This window comes from Dipodomys merriami, unplaced genomic scaffold, assembly GCF_024711535.1.
Source record: "Dipodomys merriami isolate MVZ:Mamm:240054 unplaced genomic scaffold, mDipMer1.0.p SCAF_25, whole genome shotgun sequence".
Classification (NCBI taxonomy): Eukaryota; Metazoa; Chordata; class Mammalia; order Rodentia; family Heteromyidae; genus Dipodomys; species Dipodomys merriami.
Genome location: NW_027203937.1, coordinates 24,134,950 through 24,158,698, shown reverse-complemented (window position 1 = coordinate 24,158,698; position 23,749 = coordinate 24,134,950). Strand labels below are relative to the sequence as shown.

Below are 23,749 nucleotides of genomic sequence, written 5' to 3'. Positions count from 1 at the left end.
TAGACCCAGAGTTCAAGCCCCAGGACTGGTGGTGGTGGGGGCGGGGAGCTGGACAATGGTAGCTCATGCCTATAATCATAGCTATTGAGGAGGCTGAGATCTGAGGGTTGTTGGGTTTGTAGTTCAAAGCCAGCCCTGGCAAGAAAGTCTGTGAGATTCTTTTTTTTTTTTTTTTTAATTTTATTTTATTTTATTTGTGAACATACTGTACAGAGGGGTTACAATTACATGGGCAGGATAATGCGTACGTCTGTGAGATTCTTATCTCCAGTTAACCACTATAAAGGACAGAAGTGGAGCTTTGGCTCAAGTGGTAGAGTGCTAGCCTTGAGCAAAGGAAGCTCAAGGACAGTGGGACTGGCATTCCCCCCACCCCCCACATACACAAAAGCTAGGTGGATGCCAACAGCTCAAGTCTGTAATCATAGCTACTCAGGAAACAGATCTGAGGATCAAGGGTGAAAGCTTAGCCCAGGCAGGAAAGTACATGAGAATCTTATCTCCAATTAAGCACCAAAAATCAAGAAGTAGAGTTGTGGCTTAAGTGGTAGACCATTAACATTGAGTTCAAGCCCCAGAAATGGTGTGCGCGCGCACGCACACACACACACACACACACACACACACACACACTCTCTTTCTCTCTCTCTCTCTCTCTCTCTCTCTCTCTCTCTCTCTCTCTCTCTCTCTCTCTCTCTCTCTCTCACAGGTAAGAATTAAAGAAGAGGCATGTGTTTAATTCCAATTATGAAGATCTGTACCAAATGTTGTAGTTAATAGCACAAAGTATATGACTATTTGAAATTGAGGTGAAGTTTTTTTGGGGGGGGGGGCTGGTTTTGTTTTTTGTTTTGTTTTGCCAGTCCTGGGCTTGAACTCAGAGCTTCTTTTGCTCAAGGCTAGTGCTCTACCACTTGAGCCATAGTGCCACTTCTGGCTTTTTTGAGTAGTTTATTTGAGATAAGAGTCTCATGTGCTTAGTCCTGCCTGGGCTGGCTTTCAATCATAATCTTCAGATCTCAGCCTCCTGAGTAGTTAGGACTACCTGGCTAGGTGAACAGTTCTTTATAATCAATTTATTAGACATTGATTCTCTGTTGATAACATTTCATATGATTGGCTATTTATTTTTCTGACATATCAACCTAATTAACTCACACTTAATGTCTTACTAAGTTAAATTAAGATTCTTTACAAGGTCCTTTTCTGGCTCACTTATTACTTGGTATTATTCTCTAAATTTTTTTTTAGTTTTAAATTTTATTGTAAAGGTGATGTACAGAAGGGTTATAGTTACCTAAGAAAGGTAATGAGTACATTTCTTTTAGAACAGTGTTACTCCCCCATCATTTTCTCCCACTTCCTCCCACTCCCCTGCAAGTTGTAAAGTTCATTTCCAACATAGTGTCTAGTGAGTATCACTGTTGAATTGATTCACTATTTGTCCCACTGTTTCTGTGATTCATCTTCCCTTCCTCAAATCAGACAAACTTACATACAAATGCTTATTAAAATGAACTCTAAGAAATGGAAACGAGGTTTTTTTTATTGTGCTGTTCGCAGTTATTTCTTTATTCTTTCCTTTTTTTCCTGTTGTCAGTGTTTTTTATTTCTGTATCCTTTGCCTTGTATATAAGTTTTTCTGAAGCCATTTATTTATTTTTATTTTTATTTTTTGGTTGGTCATGGGGCTTGAACTCTGGGCTTGGGCTCTGTCCCTGTGCTCTTCAGCTCAAGGTGAGCACTCTACTGCTGGAGCCACAGCTCCACTTCCAATTTTCCGTGGTTTCTTGGAGATAAAGAGTCTTACAGACTTTCCTGCCCAGGCTGGCTTTGAACCACGATTCTGAGATCTCAGCCTCTTGAATAGCTAGGATTACAGGCATGAGCCACAGGTGCCTGGCTCTTATTTATTTTTTATAAGACTTCTTTTAATTGCTGGTCCTGGGGCTTGAACTCAGGGCCTGGCCACTGTTCGTGAGCTGCTGCTATTTTTTTTTTCCTCAAGGCTAACACTCTACCACTTGTGCCACTGAGCCACAGCGCCACTTTCAGCTTTTTCTGTTTATGTGGTTACTGAGGAATCGAACCCAGGGTTTCATGCATGCTAGGCAAGCACTTGACCACTAAGCCCCATTCCCAGACCCTCTCTGAAACTTTTAATAATGACATTATATACCTTCTTTCTTTTCTGTCCAGATTTCCTTACAAGTTCCTTCTGGCAGATTTATTACAACTAAAAAAGTCATATTATTTGAAGAAAACTTGTTTTACCTTTGTTTTTAGAAGTCCTTCTCTTATCTGGAATGCCTACCTTCTGTCTTTCAGCCAACCATGAATCTCTATTCTTCATACTCAGCTGCTCCTCATCACTTCCCAGGGTAGTTTGCCCTGCAAATTCCTAGACTGCATTAAGCTTCATTATATAGCTGTAAAGTTCCTGTTGTATTTCTTGTCAGTGTATCCAGTTCTCTGTTCTGCTTGCAGCAATGACTTTTGGTGCTTTATATACCTGAAAGCCCCTTAAGAGAGAGAGAGAGAGAGAGAGAGAGAGAGAGAGAGAGAGAGAGAGAGAGAGAGTGTGTGTGTGTGTGTGTGTGTGTGTGTGTGTGTGTGTGTGTGTGTGTGTGTGTGTGTATCCAAAGGCCTAGAAGAAACAAGGCAATGGACACAAATGATTACTCATTTAACCCTCTTTATACATTTACATGGTAATATGCTTTTGTAGGAAAATAGCATTTGCTCCTAGGAAAGAGATCTTTGTTTCCCTATGAGGTAGGGAAGCCTACCACTTGGGGGTTTTATGGAGCTCTGAGAAACTTTCATTGTGCATTGTCTTATGATTATAGGCATCTCAAAATGAAGTAAATTTTGCCTTTGCATGACAGTCTTTCTGAATACTGGCCTAGAGTAGGTAAAACAATTTTTAAAACATAAAGCCATAGTTTTATGCATCTATCTGCTCCAGTAAATCTGTTAGTTCCTAGAAGGAAGGATATTTATTCTTTTCTTTTATTTTTATCTTGCCACAGTTCTTTTTCTATCAGCACTTTTTCTCTACCTTAATTATACATACTTACCCCATTTTTCTCAGTAAATTAGTTGATAGGTAGACGAAGTAGAACATGTAATTTAAGAACTAGAAGGTGCCTAAACATTATCTTACTTTTTCATCTTATTTAGATACAAGGAGACTAAAGTCTAGCAGTTTTTAGTAACTTTTCCAGATCACACTGTCCACAGACTAGAACTGGAATCTGAGCAATGTGACATAACATTTGGTTCATGTATTGAGTTAAATATTTGGAGACTTTAATTTCTCTGAGTAAGAGAATTCTCAGAGTGAAATCCACAGAATAACAGGGTTTCTCTGAGCTCCAGATTTTAACTATTTCTGAGAAACAGTGCAGAGGGTCTACTAGGCAATTCAAGGACTAGATAGACCAAAATAGAAGTGAAACCCAGTACTAAATACTTTGTGTTTTAAAATAATGCACATAGGCTGGGTGGCTCAGTGGTAGAGTGCTTGCCTTGCAAGGCCCTTGGTTTGATTCCTCAGCACCACATAAGCAGAAAAAGCCGACAATGGCACTGGCTTGAGTGATAGAGCACTAGCCTTGAGCTTAAAAGCTGAGGGACAGCACCTAGGCCCAGAGTTCAGGTCCCATGACCAACCAAAATAAATAAAATAATACATATTTTGGGTGGTCTTGACATTTGCAAATTGTATGAAATTATCAGTTAAATTCAACATATTTTCGTATTGATGTTTTGCCATTTGATTCTTTTTTCCCAGTTGGTAGCTTTTGAAGTAGAGAGGATTAAAGCTGAAGAAAATAATCCATTGAAGATGATAAAGCACATCAGAGAACTTGCTGAGCAACTATTAAAAAATGTAAGTAAGTATATTTGAACAGTCGTTAATGTTAAAAGTATTAATAGGGCACTGGAGGACAGCAACTGTAATCCTAGCTTCTCAGGAGGCTGAGATCTGATGATCAAGATTCCTAAAGCTCAAGGTAAGCACCCATACCCTGAGTTCAAACCCCTGGACCAGCACACACTCACAAAAAAAGTATTAACAGAATGTTTCATTTGTAAAACCAGAAAACTTCTTTCTAGTGATAAACTCATTTTGCTATGAATTATAAATTAGATATTTAAGTTGGTGCCATATCCAAATATATCACTTTGGGGCTGGGAAGATGGCTCAGTGGTAGAGCGCTTACCTTGCATGCATGAGGCCCTGGGTTCGATTCCTCAGCACCACATAAGCAAAATAAAAAAAGCCAGAAGTGGCACTGTGGCTCAAGTAATAGAGCTCTAGCCTTGAGCTGAAGAGCTGAGGGACAGCACCCAGGCCCAGAGTTCAGGCCCCACGACCGGACCCAAAAAACAAAGAAACCAAATACATCACTTTTTTTTTGGGGGGGGGGGTCCGGTCGTGGAGCCTGAACTCTGGGCCTGGGCGCTGCCCCTCAGCTCTTCAGCTCAAGGCTAGCACTCTACCACTTGAGCCACAGCACCACTTCTGGCTTTTTTCTTTTTGCTTATGTGGTGTGCTGAGGAATCGAACCCAGGGCCTCATGCATGCAAGGCAAGCACTTTACCACTGAGTCACCTTCCCAGCCCCAAATATATCACTTTTTAAATGTAATGTTCCTATGTTAGGAAAATCTTGGTCACATTTTTTTCCATTTATCATTTGCCCTCATTTTTTGGGGAGGGTGGAGGGTGTTAATCATGGGGGTTGAACTCAAGGCCTGGGACACTGTCCCTGAGCTTTTTTGTGCAAGGCTGCCATTCTGCCACTTTGAGCCACAGCTCTACTTCTGTTTTTCTGGGGGTTTATTGGAGAAAAGAATCTCAGACTTTTTTACCCAGGCTGGCTTGAACCACCATCCTCAGATCTCAGCTTCCTGAGTACCTAGGATTACAGGTGTGAGCCACCAATACTCAGCTCATTGTGATTTTTATTTTGGTCTCTCTCTTTTTTTTTTTTTTTTTTGGTCCCAGTCGTGGGGCCTGAACTCTGGGCCTGGGCGCTGTCCCTCAGCTCTTCAGCTCCAGGCTAGCGCTCTACCACTTGAGCCACAGCGCCACTTCGGCTTTTTTCTTTTTGCTTATGTGGTGCTGAGGAATCGAACCCAGGGCCTCATGCATGCAAGGCAAGCACTCTACCACTGAGCCACCTTCCCAGCCCTTTGGTCTCATTTTTAAAACATAAAAATTAGATACATTTGAGGTCAGAAATATTTCAAGACTAGTGAGCAGTGTGGTGGAATAATTGACTGCCAAATTATCACCATCATTTGCTTACGTTGTTTTGAACAGTGAATAAAACACTGAAAGAAAATTGGCATGGTCTCATCAGAATTGTAATCTGTTGTAATAATTAACATCATCTCTAGTCCTTCAAACAACCGTGTAAGAGAGGTTTCATTATTCTCATTTTAATGGGATGTGCTAAGGATTATATAGCTATTAAGTGATAGAATCCAGATTTTAAATTCAAGAATATTTAATTCCTAATGTCACCCTAATTCCTAATGTCAGCATGTCTCATTTTCAATTAAAATGATGTTTCCATTATACCTTATAAAAATGGTTTGTTGGGGCTGGGAAGGTGGCTCAGTGGTAGAGTGCTTGCCTTGCATGCATGAGGCCCTGGGTTCGATTCCTCAGCACCACATAAGCAAAAAGAAAAAAAGCCAGAAGTGGTGCTGTGGCTCAAGTGGTAGAGCGCTAGCCTTGAGCTGAAGAGCTGAGGGGCAGCGCCCAGCCAGGCCCAGAGTTCAGGCCCATGACTGGACCACCCCCCCCCCCAAAATAAAAGGTTTGTTTTTTAATTTTGTTTTGGTGTTGTCTAATTTGGAGAAAAAATTAACATAAATGGGTTGCTGTTATTTTTTTTAATAGTCTCTTGTTTTTGTGGTACTGAGATTTAAGCTCAAGAGTCTCAAGCATGCAAGCAGACACTATACCACTTGAGCCATACTTCAAGCCCTGATTTTTGCTGATTATTTTTTAGCTAAGACTTCATGAACTTTTCTGCCAAAGTTGACCTATAACTGTGAGCTTTTCCTCTCAATATCCAGAGTAGCTACTATTGTAGGCATATGTCACAATACCCAGCCTTATAAAAGTTTCTTAACATGCTTCTCACTTGATTGTTAAAATGATCCAGTGAGGTAGATAGGTAGGAGTAATTTGTTTATTTCTGTTTGTTTATTTTACCAGTACCAGGGCTTTAACTCAAAGTCTTATACACTCTCTGGGCTTACTTGCTCATGGCTGGCACTTTACCACTTGAGCCAAGCCTTCAGTCTAGTTTATGCTGGTTAATTGGAACTAGAGTCTTAAGGACTTTTCTGCCGCATCTGGTTTGGAACTATGATCTTCCAGATTTCGGGCTCCTGAGTAGCTGTGCTAAGAGGTGTGAGCCAGCAATTCCTGGCTTTAGAAAGTAGGCTTTTTTGTTTAATTTAGTGTAGTTTTGCTCATGTGGAATGATTTATTGATATATTTTAGAGAGTAAAATTCAACTAAGCATTTGTTCAATCAGGTCAACCAAATGGAACTGATTATTATTATGATTGGCATGGGAGGTTACTGAGGCCCTACTGCTGAGCCATGCCTCCAGTCCTAGCCTAGGACTGATTCTTTTCATTATTAGATGTTTATTCTTAGATCTTTTACAGAACTGAAAATCTTTATAGCCACTAGGTGAATAAAGGTGAAGTTTTAACATATATTTGTGTCTACTACATGAATGTCCAGTGTATGAAAGAAACTATTCCATGCCACTTTAATGCAAGACAAAATAAAAAATTCTTGTTATTTTAGAATTGAAATTCTATAATATATAGCTTATACTAAACCAATATAGAAATGAAAACTATAATAAAATGAATAGTAATTATTTATATACATTATTAAAAGTGGATATAAAACCCATTTCTTTAAAAAGTGACACTTAGCTTGTTGCTCAAGCCCATAATCACAGCTAGTCAGGAGGCTGAAGATCATTGTTCAAAGCCAGCCTGGAAGTCCATAACACTGTCTCCAATTAACCAGAAGTATGCCAGGACTGGAGGGGTGGGTCAAGTGATAGAACATTACTAGCATTGCGCAAAAGGCTGAGCAAGAGCTTTAGGCCTTGAATTCAAGCCCTAGTACTGCACACATACACATGCATGCACATGCAAAACACTTTTAAGTAATCATAGTGAATTATTGTTTGCCTATGTAAAAGATTGTATTTTTAGGTAATAGTCCTTCAGAAGTACTTTACATCTCACGAGCCCTTATTAGATTTTATTCAAAATCAAATTTTGCTTTGTTTAATTACATTCCTTCCATATGTATTTACCAAGTACTTATTAGTGCAAGGCATTTTCTGTGTATGATCCTCCTAATGTCTTTCAGAGTAGCTATATAACCTTTTGAGTGAAAAGTTAGGACTATTCCAATAGATTGTTACCAATCTTTCTTGATTCCTTCTAGTTGTAAGATTTTGAAGTTCATGATGGTCTCAGCATTCCTGAAGTGTAAATTTATTGCACTAAAGTCTGATGTGTACATCTTCTCACTTTTCTTCAGAGTAACTTGAATGCACCTTAATTTTAAGATTTTTTTCCTCATATTTCTTTATATTGAACTATGATAACATTTCAGGAGTTTATGACAAATTGTAACTAGATTTAGCTGCTCTTTTAGTTCAGTGGAGCTTCCTGTACAATTAAGCATTTGGTAATTTGGTGCAATGGAAAGATGGAATAAAGGATAAAAGACTGAATCCATGAGAGACAAGTTTGTTAGTGGTAGAGTTTATACCATGAAGAATATTATTGGCACTGCATCTCTATCATTGCTTTCTATACATCATCAATAATTCTAAGTGTTTCACACTTTTTTTTCCAGTTTCTACATTTACCTACTTACCTACCTTATCCTTATGACTTTTTTTTTTTCCAGGACTAGAGATTGAACCCAGGGCATTGAGGGCATTCTACCATTTAGCTATACCCTAGCCCAGGCCTTGAGTTCAAGCCTCAGAACTGGCATCAAAAAAAAAAATATTTGTATTAGAATAGCGGATTTCCATCTGAAGTTAAGAATTACAGTAGTGGTTCTTAATAGGGGAACTCGCTTTCACCTCCCCCAAGAAATTTGGTAATATCTGGAAACATTTTTGTTTACAGCTGTAGAAGATATGCTATGATTATCTAGTGAATAAGACTAGGAATGTTTCTACATATTTTACAGTGTACATGATACTTAAACAATTAAGGAACCCAAAATTTTTGCAAGTAGTGTCAAGATTGAGAAGCAAATCCTAGATTGGAGTAATCAGCACATTGGATATAAAAGTCTCCCCCAAATTTATTAGTAATGAAGATATGACATTAGTACAGCTGACTTACTCTTTGAAAGGATCACTAATTTGGCAAATTAAAGCCTGTTTCATTCTGTTAGTATTATGTACACCACCAGGTAACCTGCATGAGTTATGTTTTGACAATGTCTAGTGATTTATTCCAGTGATGGTATTATCTTCAACTATATTTGAAAGTATTTATGATATCCCACATTGCTCCAGGTATAATTAGTACAGGATAAATAATTTTAAATACCTGAATTATTCCAGAGAATCATTCATCAAGATCACATTGATTTGCAATTCATTGTTAAGACCAATTTGTAGGAAGAAGTTTTTCCCCCAGAGAGTTATTGCCTAGTCTGAGTTTCCCATGAGTTTCGGGATGTTTTGTTTTGTTTTGTTTTTTGGCTTTCATGTGAAATATACTCTCAGCTTTGTTTTCTTTAAGACCTAAACATGTTTTGCCAAAGGGAAAGGGGAAAATCACTGTTTTCCAACAGATGTTTTATGTGTCATTTTTTTCAAGACTAAGAAAATCATTGGACCTCTATTACTGAACTTAAACTCTAAAGTCTCTTGAAATCATAATCCAAATCCAAAATTCTTAAAGATAGTGCCAGGCTTAGTGGGTTTGGACAAAATTGTTGCCATGTTCATTTTAAGTGTATCCTTTACATTTACCATGATGCCCGTTAGAGGGCAGCAGTATACAAACACAGCATTCAGAAAACCTAGTACTGGATTTTGGGACATGAGTCTTTTCTGTATCTTTTAAAAACAATTGATTATAATTTTGCAAGTTTAATTCATGACCTGCATTTTATTGTAGAACTTCTGTGCAACTATAGGTATCCTGAACTTTGAAGTTTGTTGATGAAAAATGATTAGGTTATAACATATTCTATAGACACAATTCAAAGGTGGAAGTGGTACTGTGGCTCAAAGTGGTAGAGGGCTAGCCTTGAGCAAAGGAGCTCAGGGACAGCACCCAGGCCACGAGTTCAAGCCCCATGACTGACCAAAAAATCCACAAGGTTTGCCGAATGGATAACTGGGTTTTAGTCAAAGGGATTAAAGGTAACTTAAACCTAGCCAACTGCAGTGGCATGCAATTGTAATCCCAGCTACTTGGGAGGAAGGGGTAGGAAGATGGCAGTATCATTATTGATGTCCAAAATGGGCAAAGTTAGCAAAACCAAAAAAAAAAAAATACAAAAAAGGGTTCAAATGGTAGAATACTTGTCCAGTATTCATGAAGTCCTGAGTTCAAACCCTAACATTAACGGGAGCTGGTGGCTCATACCTTTAATCCTAGCTACTCAAGAGGCTGAGATCTGATGATCACAGTTTTAAGCCAGCCCAAGCAGGAAATTTAGTGAGACTTTATTGTCAATTAATCACCAAAAAGCTGGAAGTGGAGCTATGGCAGAATGCTAGCCTTTAACAAAAAAGCTCAGAGACAACTCCCAGGCCCCGAGTTCAAACCCCAGGATGGGTACATGTGCGCGCACGCGCACACACACACATACACAGAGACTCTGAAGTTTTTCATATGAAAATAAAAAGTAAACCATTTTTAGAATGGAAAAGACAAATGGAAACATTTCAATATGAATGAAAATTAAGGGCTTCATTAATAACTTGAGTAATGTTATTTGTAATACAACTAAGATGGAAAATGATCACTAAAGAGTTAAGTGTCAGAAAAGAGGCCCGAGGACAGTTCCGAAATATCAAGGAAGTTACCGGGTAGTAAGCAGACCCAGTGAGAAGACCTGACACACAAGTGAAGTAATGGTTCATGAAAGGAGAAGACAGGGGACTAGGTGTCTTACACTGCTCAAACATGAAAAAAGTATAATAAAGATATGTGTATCATCTGTCTGATTTCCTTTGAACTCTTATGTCCTGCCTGATACCTACTATTTTTTAAAAAATTTCTATGGATATCTGCTGTTGTTTTTTAACTTTGAAGTAATTTTACCTTTGTCTCATGTTACAGGAAAATCCAAACCCTCATATGGCATTCCAAAAAGTTCCACGCCCAACAGAAGGATCCCACTTGAGAGTTCATATTCTTCCTTTCCCAAAGATTAATGAAACTCGGGTTCAGGAATTGATACAAGAAAATCTTGTTAAGAATCAGAATGCCCCTCCTGCTACACGAGTCGAAAAGAAATGTGTTGTGCCAGCAGGTCCACCTGTCGGTATGTGTTGTGTGTATGTTTTTAGTAAACCTTTTATCAAGGTTTATTATCAAGGTTTAAATAGGATTCCAAAAGGAATGTATATATTATTTATTTTATTAATGTTTATAACATGAACAAATTAATAAAACTTGACTCAGAATACTAAGAAACTGTTCCATTCACCATGTCTCACAATGGTTAATGGTTCCCTAACTACTACTATACACCACTATAAAATCCTCTGTTTCTTCAGACATTGAGATACAGTTCACACACCACAATATCTCCACTTAAAATGAACAATTCAGTAGATTTTGGTATATTCACAATGGATTTAGTATATTTAGTGTATTCAGTCATTATCACTATTCAGTTTGAGAACATTTTCATAAGCCATATGAAATACTGTACCTAATAATAGTGATTTCCCATTTCCCTCCAAAACTACTTCCTCTCTAGCCTAAGTAGTAATTTACTTTTTGTCTTTATACATTTTCCTAGTGTGACATTCATATAAATAGAATTTAATACCATGTGGTATTTTCTTTTTTTTCTCTTTTTTTTTTTTTTTTTTTTTTTTTTTGCTTATGTGGTGCTGAGGAATCGAACCCAGGGCCTCAGGCATGCAAGGCAAGCGCTCTACCACTGAGCCACCTTCCCAGCCCCATGTGGCATTTTCTGACAAGCTTCTTAGTATAATACTTTCTAGATTTTTCAGTGTGGTAGCATATATCACTAGATGATTGGCTTTTATGGATAAATAATATTTTATAGTAATTATATATCTTTTCACATGATACATAATATATATGTATATATAAATCACATTTTGTTATCCATTCCCCAGGTGGTAGACATTTGAGTTCTTCCTTCTGACTATTACAAATAATACTGCTGCAACCACTCATTTGTAATTCTGTGGAGAGAGATATTTTCAGTTCTCTTGGGTTCCATACCTAGTAGTAAAATTTTAAACTCTTATGGTAACCTGTGATTATTGATTTAAGAAACACTAAACTGTTTTCCAAAGAAAGTGTACTCTTTAATACTCCAACCAGCAATGGATAAAGGCAGGTATCCCCATTGTAGCTGAAGATGCTTAGCATTTTTTCATATGCTCCTTGGATATTTCAATCATCTTTAGGAAATCTATTTTCCAAATTTTAGATTGTGCTATTTCTCCTTTTATTATTTGATTATTAGAATTCTTTATATGTGAAGAATTTCAATGAAATTTTATTCTCCAAAGTAAAATGTTCATTTTCAGTTCATAAGCATACTCATGAAAACATATTCTTTTTGTTTGTTTTTTTATGGGTCCTGGGGCTTGAACTCAGGGCTTGGGCACTGTCCCTGAGCTGTTGTGCTCAAGGCTAGCATTATACCACGTAAGCTACAGCTCCACTTCATGTTTTTTGTTATTGTTGTTCTTATTGTTGTTGTTAGCTTAATAGAGATAAGAGTCTTACTTTCCTGTCCTGGCTGGCTTCAAACTCAGCCTCTTAAGTAGCTAGGCTTATAAGCGTAAGCTAACAGCCTGGCAAAAATATATTCTTTATATATTGTATGTACAATTCTCTTATCAGATATATGATTTTTCATATATGCTCTTTCATTTGTGAGATCCCTTTCCTGATTTTTTATCTTTTTCTAATACTTGAGAGTGATGTGTTAAAACTTAGCATTGTCTGTTTCCCTTTTTAGTTCTTTTTTCATATTTTGAAGTTGATTTAGTAGATGCATATATATTTATGTGTTATAGCATCCTACTTATTGATCTCTTTGTTATGAAATTTGGATGAAATTTGTATTCTCTAAAGTAAAATGTTAATTTCCAGATTGTCAACATCCTCATGAGAAAATACATGTTCTCTAATATTTCAGACCAAAGAAAATTTATGATATTGCTGAAGAGACTTCAAACTTAAAGTTTCTAAACATAATGATGCTGATCTTTCAATAAAGTATATTTGGAGTCTACAAGAAGTTTTTGACTATAATATGGATAGATTTCTATTTCATGCTATACCACTGACCTACATGTGCCAGCAGTACCAGAACCATCAATTAAGAATGAGAATTTCAGAAAGAAAAGTCATGTTAAATAATTGGCTTAATTATCATGCTCATGCAGAAAATTAATGATACATGATTAAAAATGATTTAAAGAGAACTACTAAAATCTATAAAGGCTGTACTCTAGTTCATTACTTTGTGCCCAATAGGCTTCCTGGTTCTGAAGCACTGTAGTTAGTAAGATGTCATCATGAGAGGAGCTAGGCAGTGAGCCTCTCTGGGCTATGCTCATGTGACCCTATAATTATTTCAAGATAAAAAGAAAAATAGCCAGGTGCCAGTGGCCTGTAATTCTAGCTACTCAGGAGGCTGAGACCTGAGGATCACCATTCAAAGCCAGCTTGGGCAGGAAAAGTCTGAGAGACTCTTTATCTCCAGTAAACCACCAGAAAACTGGAAGTGGCGCTGTGACTAACGTGGTAGAATGCTCTCTTTGAGCTGAAGAGGTGAGGGACAGCACCCAGGCCCAGAGTTCAAGCCCCATGACCGACAAAAAAAAAAAAAAAAGATAAAAATTTTAGGGGCTGGGAAGGTGGCTGAGTGCTTGCCTTACATGCATGAGGCCCTAGGTTGAATTCCTCAGCACCACATAAGCAGAAAAAGCTGGAAGTAGCACTGTAGCTCTAGTGGCAGAGCGCTAGCCTTGAGCTGAAGAGCTGAGGGACAGTGCCCAGGCCCAGAGTTCAGGCCCCATGACTGATCAAAAAGAAAAAAAAATTTTTTAAAGCATTATTTGAGGAATACAAGATTTGTATTCATAAGATCAAAAATGCTAATGAATTAAATATAATAGTCTTTTTAGGTATGTAGGGAGGTAAAATACTGTGGCTTGAGATTCCATACAACAGCCATAAAATATAACCAGTCTTTCTTTTTGGCTTAAGAATAATAGATACTACCTTATTTGTACTAAGGATATAATATTAATGTAGTTCTTCTTTGTGAAAATATGCTTTATTTGTCTTTATAAATAGTATTTTGGGGCTGGGAAGGTGGCTCAGTGATAGAACGCTTGCCTTGCAGGCATGAGGGTTAAATTCCTCAGCACCACATAAGCAGAAAAAGCCAGAAGTGGCACTGTGGCTTAATTGGTAGTGCGCTAGCCTTGAGCTAAAGAGCTGAGGAACAGTGCCCAGGCCCAGAGTTCAGGCCCCTGGCCGACAAAAATAAATAAATAGATAAATAAATAAAATATAAATACGATGTTCTTTAAATCCGTTTAGGCAACATTAGCTATATAATAGACTAGATATCCCAACTTTACATACAAGGTAAAAGTCCATAGGAATCAAAAGAAACTACATAGTGGCCTTACTAAGCCATTAGAGCAATTCACTAGCCACAATAATTTCTTTCTTTTTTTCTTTCTTTCTTGTATCCCAGCCCCTTTGAGTCATCCCAGTCCCTTTCAGTCATGTATTTTTCCTTTAGTAATATAATTACCAACTTCCTTTTCTGTTGATTGTCTTCTTGCATATAGACATTAGCTGTCTTGGTTGTGATCATGTACCCCACATATTTCCTATCACATCAGTTTGTTTAATAAAATTTTACTTTGCAATATGAGTTTACTTGCATGAGTTAAGAGTATCATTAGAATCTACTCTATGAAATTATCTACTGACACTTCAAACCTGAAAATACAATCAAAATAACGAAATTGAATGTTTTCAGTGCAATGAAACAAGGGAAATGATAAAGACTAAGTGTTGGTCATGTCGGTGGTTTTAAAGTAATACTCCCTTACTTTTATCTTTTTAATGCATTTGTGTTTTCTTTATATTCCTTTGTCAGTTTCAATAATGGATAAAGTGACAACAGTTTTCAACAGTGCACAGAGACTAGAAGTTGTTAGAAACTGCATTTCATTCATATTTGAAAATAAAACTTTGGAGACTGAAAAGGTAATAAAATGCTATTTTTCCGCAAGTTAGCATTTATGATTGCCCTTTCAGATTTACATGTTGAAGTTGCCAACTGGCCTCTCTCCTAATTCTTCCCCTTTTCCTTTATAAAATGTTCTTTCATTATTTCAGTCCTTCTAAATGAATAATATCTAAGATTTAAAACTGTAGCCTAAACCTAGTTACAGTTACATGGCTCCAAGAATAATAGTGGTAATTTTTTTCTTCAAACCTTTAATCATTGTTCTTTAAATTATTTTGACATAGTACATACAATACTACATATTACATTTTTTTTTTTTTTTTTTGGGTCCGGTTGTGGAGCCTGAACTCTGGGCCTGGGCACTGTCCCTCAGCTTTTCAGCTCAAGGCTAGCACTCTACCACTTGAGCCACAGTGCCACTTCCGGCTTTTTTTCTTTTTGCTTATGTGGTGCTGGGGAATCGAACCCAGGGCCTCAGGCATGCAAGGCAAGCGCTCTACCACTGAGCCACCTTCCCAGCCCCTACATATTACATTTTAAATATAATTTTATTCATCGAAAAGAATCTAGTTAGATTGCATAATGGATTATGCCTCTTTGAATTTTCTTCCTAATGAAACATGCTAAACATGTGTAACATTTTTCTTAGTGACTGATGGTCATAGTTGTGTATTACATGGTATTGCTAAAGCATATTCAAATGTTTACCCTTATGCTAACTCACCACTTTAGGTTGGAAAGGTTTTTTGGGGTGTTTTTGGTGGGGGGAAGGTAGTATGTATTTTGGTTCTGTATTTTAAGGTTAAAAACGTAGATTTTCTTATCCAACTGCGTTCTCGCTCACTCTGTCTCTCTGTCTCTCTCTGCCTCTCTCTCTCCCTCTCTCTCTCTCTCTCTCTCACACACACACACACACACACACTCTCTCTCTCTCTCTCTCTCTCTCTCTCTCTCTCTCTCTCTCTCTCTCTCTCTCTCTCTCTCTCTCTCTCTTTTCTTGGCAGTACTCAAGTTTGAACCCACCTTTTAGCCTTATACTTGCTAAGTATACCAGGAAACACTTGAGCCATGCCCAAGCCATTATTTTACAGCTCTTGCTTTCTTTTGCATGCTTTATATAACATATTCTCCTACTCAAACATTTTCCTTTACTTATTTGCTCCTTTGTTCTCTCTGGTCTCTCGTTTAGGTCTCCATATTAAGTAAACTTATTACTACTATATGTAACTTAGCTAGCCTTATATAATTAACTGAAAAGGCATTCTTAGTGTTTTTGTAATGAGTGAAAAGTTTCACTACATACATGTAGAAATACCTATGTTGCCTTGAGTTCTTTATGACATTGAAAAGAAGAGACCAGATTATAGAATTTTCCATTCATATCTTAAAACTGAATAATAATAAAGTAGTTGACTACTTTAAAATTATTAAATCACTTGTATTTTTGTTACCTAATTTTTCCACTTACTTTCACCATGGAAACTTGATCAGTTATACAAAGAAGTTGTTTGACTGTGGCTTTTGAGTCAGGAGCTGAAACAACAGACAGTTTGGCAAATCAAGTTGTGTTAAGAATTTAGTGTTTTCAAATTTACCATATAAGCTACTTCTAATTTCCCTTGCTGGTTTAGAAATTTTAAAATTCTACAAATTTACCTACTTTATTATTGATCTTAACAGCAGATCACTTCTTTCCTAGAAGCTTAATTCTGCCAATTCCTTTGGAACAATGCATTTGAATTTTCAGTGTGATGTTTTTGCAGTAGTACCCTGTGGTCACTTGTAACTCTCTTGTTCTCAGACTCTTCCTGCTGCACTGAGAGCCCTTAAAGGAAAGGCAGCAAGACAGTGTCTTACTGATGAACTGGGCTTACATGTACAGCAAAATCGGGCAATATTGGATCATCAACAATTTGACTACATAATAAGGATGATGAATTGTACTCTGCAGGTAATTTTTTAGTCCATTCAGATTATTCTTTTCATTTCAGAATACTTTCAGTTTTGGAGACTGGTAATTACTGATATATCAAGTTCTTAAAGCTACCACAGCTGAAAAGATGTAAAGCCAGTATCTTTACCATTTTTGTCAGAAACATTTATTCATAACTTGACACAAATATTGATCTTTCTGTTACTTATTTTCTCTTGAAAATACTAGATCGTTTTACTGATTTTGTAATATAAACAGTCTCTTTGAAACGTCACCTTTCAAACATTGATATGAATGATTTCATATCAGTTTTTAGTTGTATTATTAAAGCAAAGGGAAGTGAATAATGGCTAATCAAAATATTAAATATCAAATTATTTATGAAACACTTTGTATATGTAAAGCATGGGAAAACTTTTCAAGCTGGGCACATTACAGCTCATGCCTGTAGTCTTATCTACTCAGGAGGCTGAGATCTGAGGATAACAGTTCAAAGCACTCAGATGAGGAAAGTCCATGAGACTCTTAGCTTAAATTAACCATCAAAAGGCCAGAATTGGGAAGTTATAGCTCAAGAGATAGAGCTCCAGCATTAAGCAAAAAAAGCTAAGACACAGTGCCCAGGCCCAGAGTTCAGGCCCCGGTATTGGCACCCAAAAAAGAAAAAGAAAAAATTTGCATTGAACTTCAAAACAGTTGTATATCTTACAGAGATAATCTTCCCAACAAATAGTGAAGATTGGAATTAGAAGGAGCAAATTAGTCTAGCTTTCTTGTTTTATAGTCTACAATATTGGCATCTTGCTCTCTATAGATGATGTAAAAATACCTTTTCCCACGAGAAAATATTATTACATACAGTGAATTCAAAAATATGTATTCAAACCAGGTGCTAGTGGCTCTTACTTGTAATCCTAGCTACTCAGGAGGCAAAGATCTGAGGATTATGGTTTGAGGCCACTTCTGACAGGAAAGTCTGTGAGATTCTTATCTTCAGTTAACCACCAAAAAGCTAGAAGTGGAGTTGTAGATCAGTAGGTAGAATGCTAGCTTGTGCCAAAAAAAGTTCAAGAACAGTGCCCAAGTGATGAGTTCAAGTCCCAAGACTGCCCTCCTCCCCGCAAAAACTTAAATATGAAAGAAGGTATAGATAAATGTGTTCAAGGATTGACCTTTTTATAATAAAAATATCAGTTCTTCTCAAAGGAATTTATAGAGTTATTAAAGTTTCTATCAGAATCCCAAATAGAACATCAAAAACACTTTATCATTACCAACATGGTCATAAAGAAAGCACAGGAATTTGTCTTGTCTGAATGTCTAAAAATAGCTTACAATTATAGTGCTTAGGACAATATGGAATTTGTACAATTGTATTCAAATTGAACAATAGAACAGAATTGAGGGTCCAAAAAGAAATGCATGCATATATGGAAATATGATGGGCAGGAAAATAACTTTTCTAACATAATGATAAGCAAATCAGTAAATAATGGTGATTCACGTTTGGGTGACTCCATATACATAACACAAAAGATATACACATTACTCACACTATAGACAGAAGTGAATTCCACATGGATTAAAGCCTTAACTATTACAAAGCCAAACAAAAAAAACTGGCCATACAGCCTAAAATGTTTCAGACACAGTTCAGGAAGTATGCTTATGACTTTAGGATAGAGAAAGACTTGGTACAAGTAACCAATAGTGACAGTCTTAAAAACATAATTTTTTAAAAAAATTTTTATTATCGGTGGGGGGGGGGAGGGGGAGGAAGGAGAAGGATTGGGATTGGGGGGGAGGGGGGAGGGTGGGAAGTGATGTGAAGGGTAAACCAAAGGAGGAGGCTGCAATGCTTGGTAAGAAATGTACGCATTATCCTGCCCATGTAATTGTAACCCCTCTGTACAGTATGTTCACAAATAAAATTAAATTAAATTTAAAAAAATTTATTATGAAAATACTGTACAGAGGAGTTACAATTACATGAGCAAGATAATGAGTACATTTCTTAACAAGCATTGTTGCTACCTCCTTTGTTTCCCCTTCCTATCCCTTCCCATATCCCGCCCTCTGCCCCCCCCCCCCCCCCCCCCCCCGCCAAAGTTGTAAAGTTCGTTTTTCGACATAAGGACTTGTACATCTCATTGTTGCAATGTGTCCACCTGTATCCCTATTTTAAAAAATTGTTTTTTTCCCTTCCCCTCCACAAATTATAACAACATCAAATACAGTGAAGGCAGGGGGAGGGACATACAAAGCAACAAAGAAATCATTTTATAAATATGTTAGAAACAATCGCATGAAAGTAAAAAACATTTGAATACTTATCTTGGGGTTCATTTCACCTAACATCAGCATATCTGACCTTTTCTGCTTGTCTCAGACATATACTGGTTATTAAAAATAAGGGAATGCATGGGGCCTATGTTTCTTTGGGCCTGGCTTACTTAGAATAATTTTTTCCAAGTCTTTCCACTTCCTAACAAATGGGACAATGTCATTCTTTCTGATGGAGGCATAGAATTCCATTGTGTATATATGCCACATTTTCTTGATCCATTCATCTACTGAGGGGCATCTGGGTTGGTTCCATATCTTAGCTATGGTAAATAATGCTGCAATAAACATAGTTGTGCTGGTAGCTTTAGTGTGGTCTTGTTTGTAAACATTTGGGTAAATGCCCAAAAGTGGGATTGCTGGGTCATAGGGGAGTTCTATGTGAAGTCTTTTGAGGAACCTCCATACTGCTTTCCAAAGTGGTTGAACAAGTTTACATTCCCACCAACAATGAAGTAAGGTTCCTTTCTGTCCACATCCCCTCCAGCATCTGTTGTTGTTAGAGTTCTTGATTTTTGTCTGGCTTTTTTGCCTCTTCTATTTCCTTGAAGAATGAGGTTGGAATATTGATAGTTATCGCATTGATTTTGTAGATAGCCTTGGGAAGTATTGTCATTTTTACGATGTTGATCCTTCCAATCCAGGAGCATGGGAGGTTTTGCCACTTTCTAAGTTCTGTTTTGATTTTCTTTTTCAGGTTTTTAAAGTTTCCATCATAGAGTTCCTTCACTTCTTTGGTTAAGTTAATTCATAGGTATTTTATTTTTTGTGGGGCTATTACAAATGGAGTTGCTTTCCTAATTTCAGCCACGCTTTTCTCATTGTTGGCATACAAAAAAGCCATTCATTTTTGAGGGTTAATTTTATACCCTGCTACTTTGCCAAAAAACTGATAAATTTTGTCAATATTAAAATTAAGAACTTCCATGTATATGTTTTTCTTTTTTTCCTTTTTTTTTCTTTTTCTTTTCTTTCCTTTTTTTTTTTTTTTTTTTAGTATCTCATGGAGACATCTGTAATCCTAGCTACTCAGGAGGCTAAGATCTAAGGATATGGGTTCAAAGCCAACTGAGGCAGGAGAGTTTATAAAATTCTTATCTCCAATTAATTGCAAAACTCAGAAGTAGAGTTGTGGCTCAAGTAGTAGGGTACTAGCCTTGAGCTCAGCAACAGTTCAGACCCAGAGTTCAAGCCCCAGGGTTAGCAAAAGAAAAAGGTGTCTCATCCAGAGAGTTCTGAGTATGGTAAGACATGAGAATATGCCTTCAACCCCAGTTTTGGGATGCTAAGACAGGAGGATCCTGAGTTCAAGGCCAGCCTCAAGTACATAGTGACACCCTGTCTTTAAAAAAAATACAAACAAGGGCTGGGAAAGTATCTCAGTGGTAGAGTGCTTGCCTTGCATGCATGAGGCTCTGGGTTTGATTCCTCAGTACCACATAAGCAGAAAAAGCCACAAGTGGCACTGTGGCTCAGGTGGTAGAGCACTAGCCTTGAGCTGAAGAACTTAGGGACAGTGCCCAGGCCCAGAGTTCAGGCCCCACAACGGACAGAAAAACAAACAAACAAGCTGGACACTGGTGGCTCACAGCTGTAATCCTAGTGACTCAGGAGGCTGAGATCTGAGGATCAAGGTTCAAAGCCAGCTTGGGCAGGAAAGTCCAGGAGACTCTTATCTCCAATTAACCACTAGAAAACTGGAAATGGCATTGAGGCTCAAGTGGTAGAGCACTCACCTTGAGCTGAAGAGTTCAGGGACAGGCCCAGAGTTCAAGCCCCATGACCAACAAAAAAATAAAAATAATACAAGCAGATTTGTACTTAGATTATAATAAATTTTATGTTTGTCCTTAGAAAAATAATTTTAACTGGACAAAACATGAATAGTAACCCACTTAATTAATAAATTTAAAGATTATCTAAATCTGTATCAATAATGTATAGTAAAACTACAGCAGTATAACATTTTGCATTTAGTGTTGTCAAGAACTTAAAAATCTGATAATGTCAAGTATTGACAAAGTTGTAGAACAAGTGGAACTTGAAATTTTGTTGGTAAATATGTAAATTAATACAACCATTTTAGACAATTTTGTAAGATATAATTAAATGAAATCAGAGACAAATGAGATCATTTGTTATTAATAAAGCTGCATATGAAGCATACTGCATGAGCCAGAGATTATATTCCTAGAGGTACTCTTGCTTATATATACCCAGAGGCATGCAACATTGTTTGAAATAACAAAAATGCTGAACCCTTATGCCAGCCAGCATTCAAATGGACAAATAAAGCAGGGTATTTCCAAATTGCAGCTACAAGAGAAAATGTGGATGAATCTTAGCAAAGATAATTTTGTACAAAAATTAAAAGACAGCTCAAATAACAATGAAAAGTTATAGCTCAAAAACATATAAAGATGTTTTACAGAGGGGTTTCAGTTACATGAGTAATCCCCTCTGTACAGCAGCTTTACAATAAAATAAAAATTTTATTTATTTATTTATTTGTTGGTCTTGGGGCTTGAACTCTGGGCCTGGGCGCTGTCCCTGAGCTCTTCAGCTCAAGGCAAGTGCACTACCACTTGAGCCACACAACTATTTCCAAAATAAAATTTTTAAAGAATATATTTATAGACATTTAGTGACCCAAGGATAAGTAATGAAAATCAAGGTAGATATATGGTGCTCAACAGTAGAGCACCTGCCTAACCTGCAGAAGGCCCCGGGTTTGATCCTTAGCAGTAAGTGAAGTAAGCCAGGCCCAAAGAAACATAGGTCCCATGGTTTCCCTTATTTGCAATAACTAATACATGTGTAGGACAAGTAGAAAAGGTCAAAAGCTATGTACCTATGACCATATAAGATGATGTTAAGTGGAATGAACCCCAAGATAGGGACACAAATTCTTTTTTCTTTCTTGCTATTGTTTCTAACATTTATAATGTACCATGTGATTTTTTTTGTCACTTTATATGTTCCTCCCCCATGTTATAAACCTATTTTCACTGTATTTGATGTCAGTGCTCTGCATCTTGTATATACACTACTCTAATCCAGGGAGTGGAAGGGAAAAGACAAAAAGGCTTAAATAAGGATATAGATTGATCCACTGTAACAATGAAATGTACAAAACATTATGTTGAAAACGTACTTTACAACTTTGGCAGTGCGGTGGGGGGGGGGGCAAGTAGTTGTGGAGGTGGGAGGGAAGGGATGGTAGGGGGAAAACAAAGGAAGAGTCAACAATGCTCAATAAGAAATGTACCTTGCTCTTGTAACTGTAACCTCGCTGTACAGCATTTTTACAATAAAAAATGTACAAACATAAGGGGGGAAGGGAAAACAATCAAAATAACAAAGACAAAATATTTAAGAAAATTGCCTCTGTATTTAAGAAATACAGGAAAAGGGCAGTGAGCGCAAAGTTCTTCAAAGTGACAGTAGTTTATTCTTGAACGTAGGTAGCATTTTATTTCCAAGTGAGCATTTAGTATAATATTCTTTATAAGCTTACATGTTTAGTATTCATAGGGTACTGCTATTAGATTTTTTTTTTGCAGGATGTATTTATCTTCTCAAACTTAATTTGAAAGGATATCTTTTCTGAGTAGTTTATTGGAGATAAGAGTCACAGGGATTTTTTTGCCTGGGCTTGCTTTAAACCTCAATCCTCAGATCTCTACTTACTCAGTAGATAGGATTATAAGCTTGGACCACCAATGCCCATCTGACACTAATAATTTTTAATAGCAGAATTTCAGAACAAATTCAATATTTACTATTTGTATATTTATTTAATTATATTGCTCAACTACCAACTACAGGTATGTGTGTCTATATGTAAGTATCTACTGATATGGAAAAACTTGTGTTATATATAAATTGGCGGGAAAACCGGAAGCTACATGAACTAAATACACATATAACAATTTCTGATCTATATGTATATGTAGACGATAATAAAAATCTGGAAATTTGTTTCTAGGATATAGATTAGCAGAGTTTTAACCCCAGTTTAAATAGGAAGCATATATTTGAGCACTCTTACGAGAATAAGAATAAAGAATAAGAATAAAATTGTCTTTAAAAAAGACCAGCTGTTGGGCCAAAGGTGTGGCTCAAACCCCTAAGCCCTTAAAGAAAAGGCTACATGTCTTTTGTTACTTTGCTGTAATATTTTTGCTACTGTCTACAAATTATAGAGACTATAGGAAGCTACATACTTAGACAATTCCTTTATTTCCTAATAATTCATATTAAAATTACAAAACTTATTTGATGAGCTTTTTCTGCTAATACTTTCTGTGCTGTTTACAAAATGAAATTTTAAGGCTTTAAAGTTTCAGTCTTAGTTTTAAGTTTTTCTGGTGATTTAAAATTTTTTAATATATTTTGATTGTAAAGATTCTGTACAGAGGGGTTACAGTTACATGAGTAAGGTAATGAGTACATTTCCTATTGGGCATTGTTACTCCTTTGTTTTTCCCCCACCATCCCTTCCCGCCCCACCTCTCCAACTTCTCCCTCCCCCAGTTTTAAGTTTTAAGTGTTACCCTAAAACTTAATTTTAGCACATACAGTTTATCACTATTTGAGTACTAGGAACTCAGGCTACACATATTTTTATTCTTCATTTGAATAATTTTTTCTGAAAAAGAAAACATGCATGAATTTTTTACCATAAGATACACTCAAATTGATAGACACTTCATAACTTAAGTATTTCAGAAATAGATAGTATTGTCTTTCAAACTCACGCTATTATTTAATATATTGTAGAAGTCCTTTTCAGTTATGAATGGGCTTGCATGAGATAATTCTTGTTTAAATGAGTTCTTTCTGACTTGGGATTTATTAGTATTTATATTCTTGTTGCGAGAACATACTTATGGGGATTTAACATTACATTCTGAACATTTTTTTTTTTACAAAAGC

General features: G+C 36.8%; 1 protein-coding gene across 4 annotated transcripts in view; it reads left to right on the top strand.

Annotated features, from left to right (window-relative positions):
• Positions 1-23,749, top strand: part of Sbf2 (SET binding factor 2) — a 307,904-nt gene that overhangs the window by 156,912 nt on the left and 127,243 nt on the right. For all 4 annotated transcript variants that reach the window (XM_070035292.1, XM_070035290.1, XM_070035293.1 and 1 more), the window contains 4 exons: positions 3,797-3,895; positions 10,386-10,590; positions 14,443-14,552; positions 16,337-16,486. In XM_070035292.1, the coding sequence (XP_069891393.1) occupies positions 3,797-3,895; positions 10,386-10,590; positions 14,443-14,552; positions 16,337-16,486 (564 nt within the window). The remainder of the gene's footprint in view (positions 1-3,796; positions 3,896-10,385; positions 10,591-14,442; positions 14,553-16,336; positions 16,487-23,749) is intronic.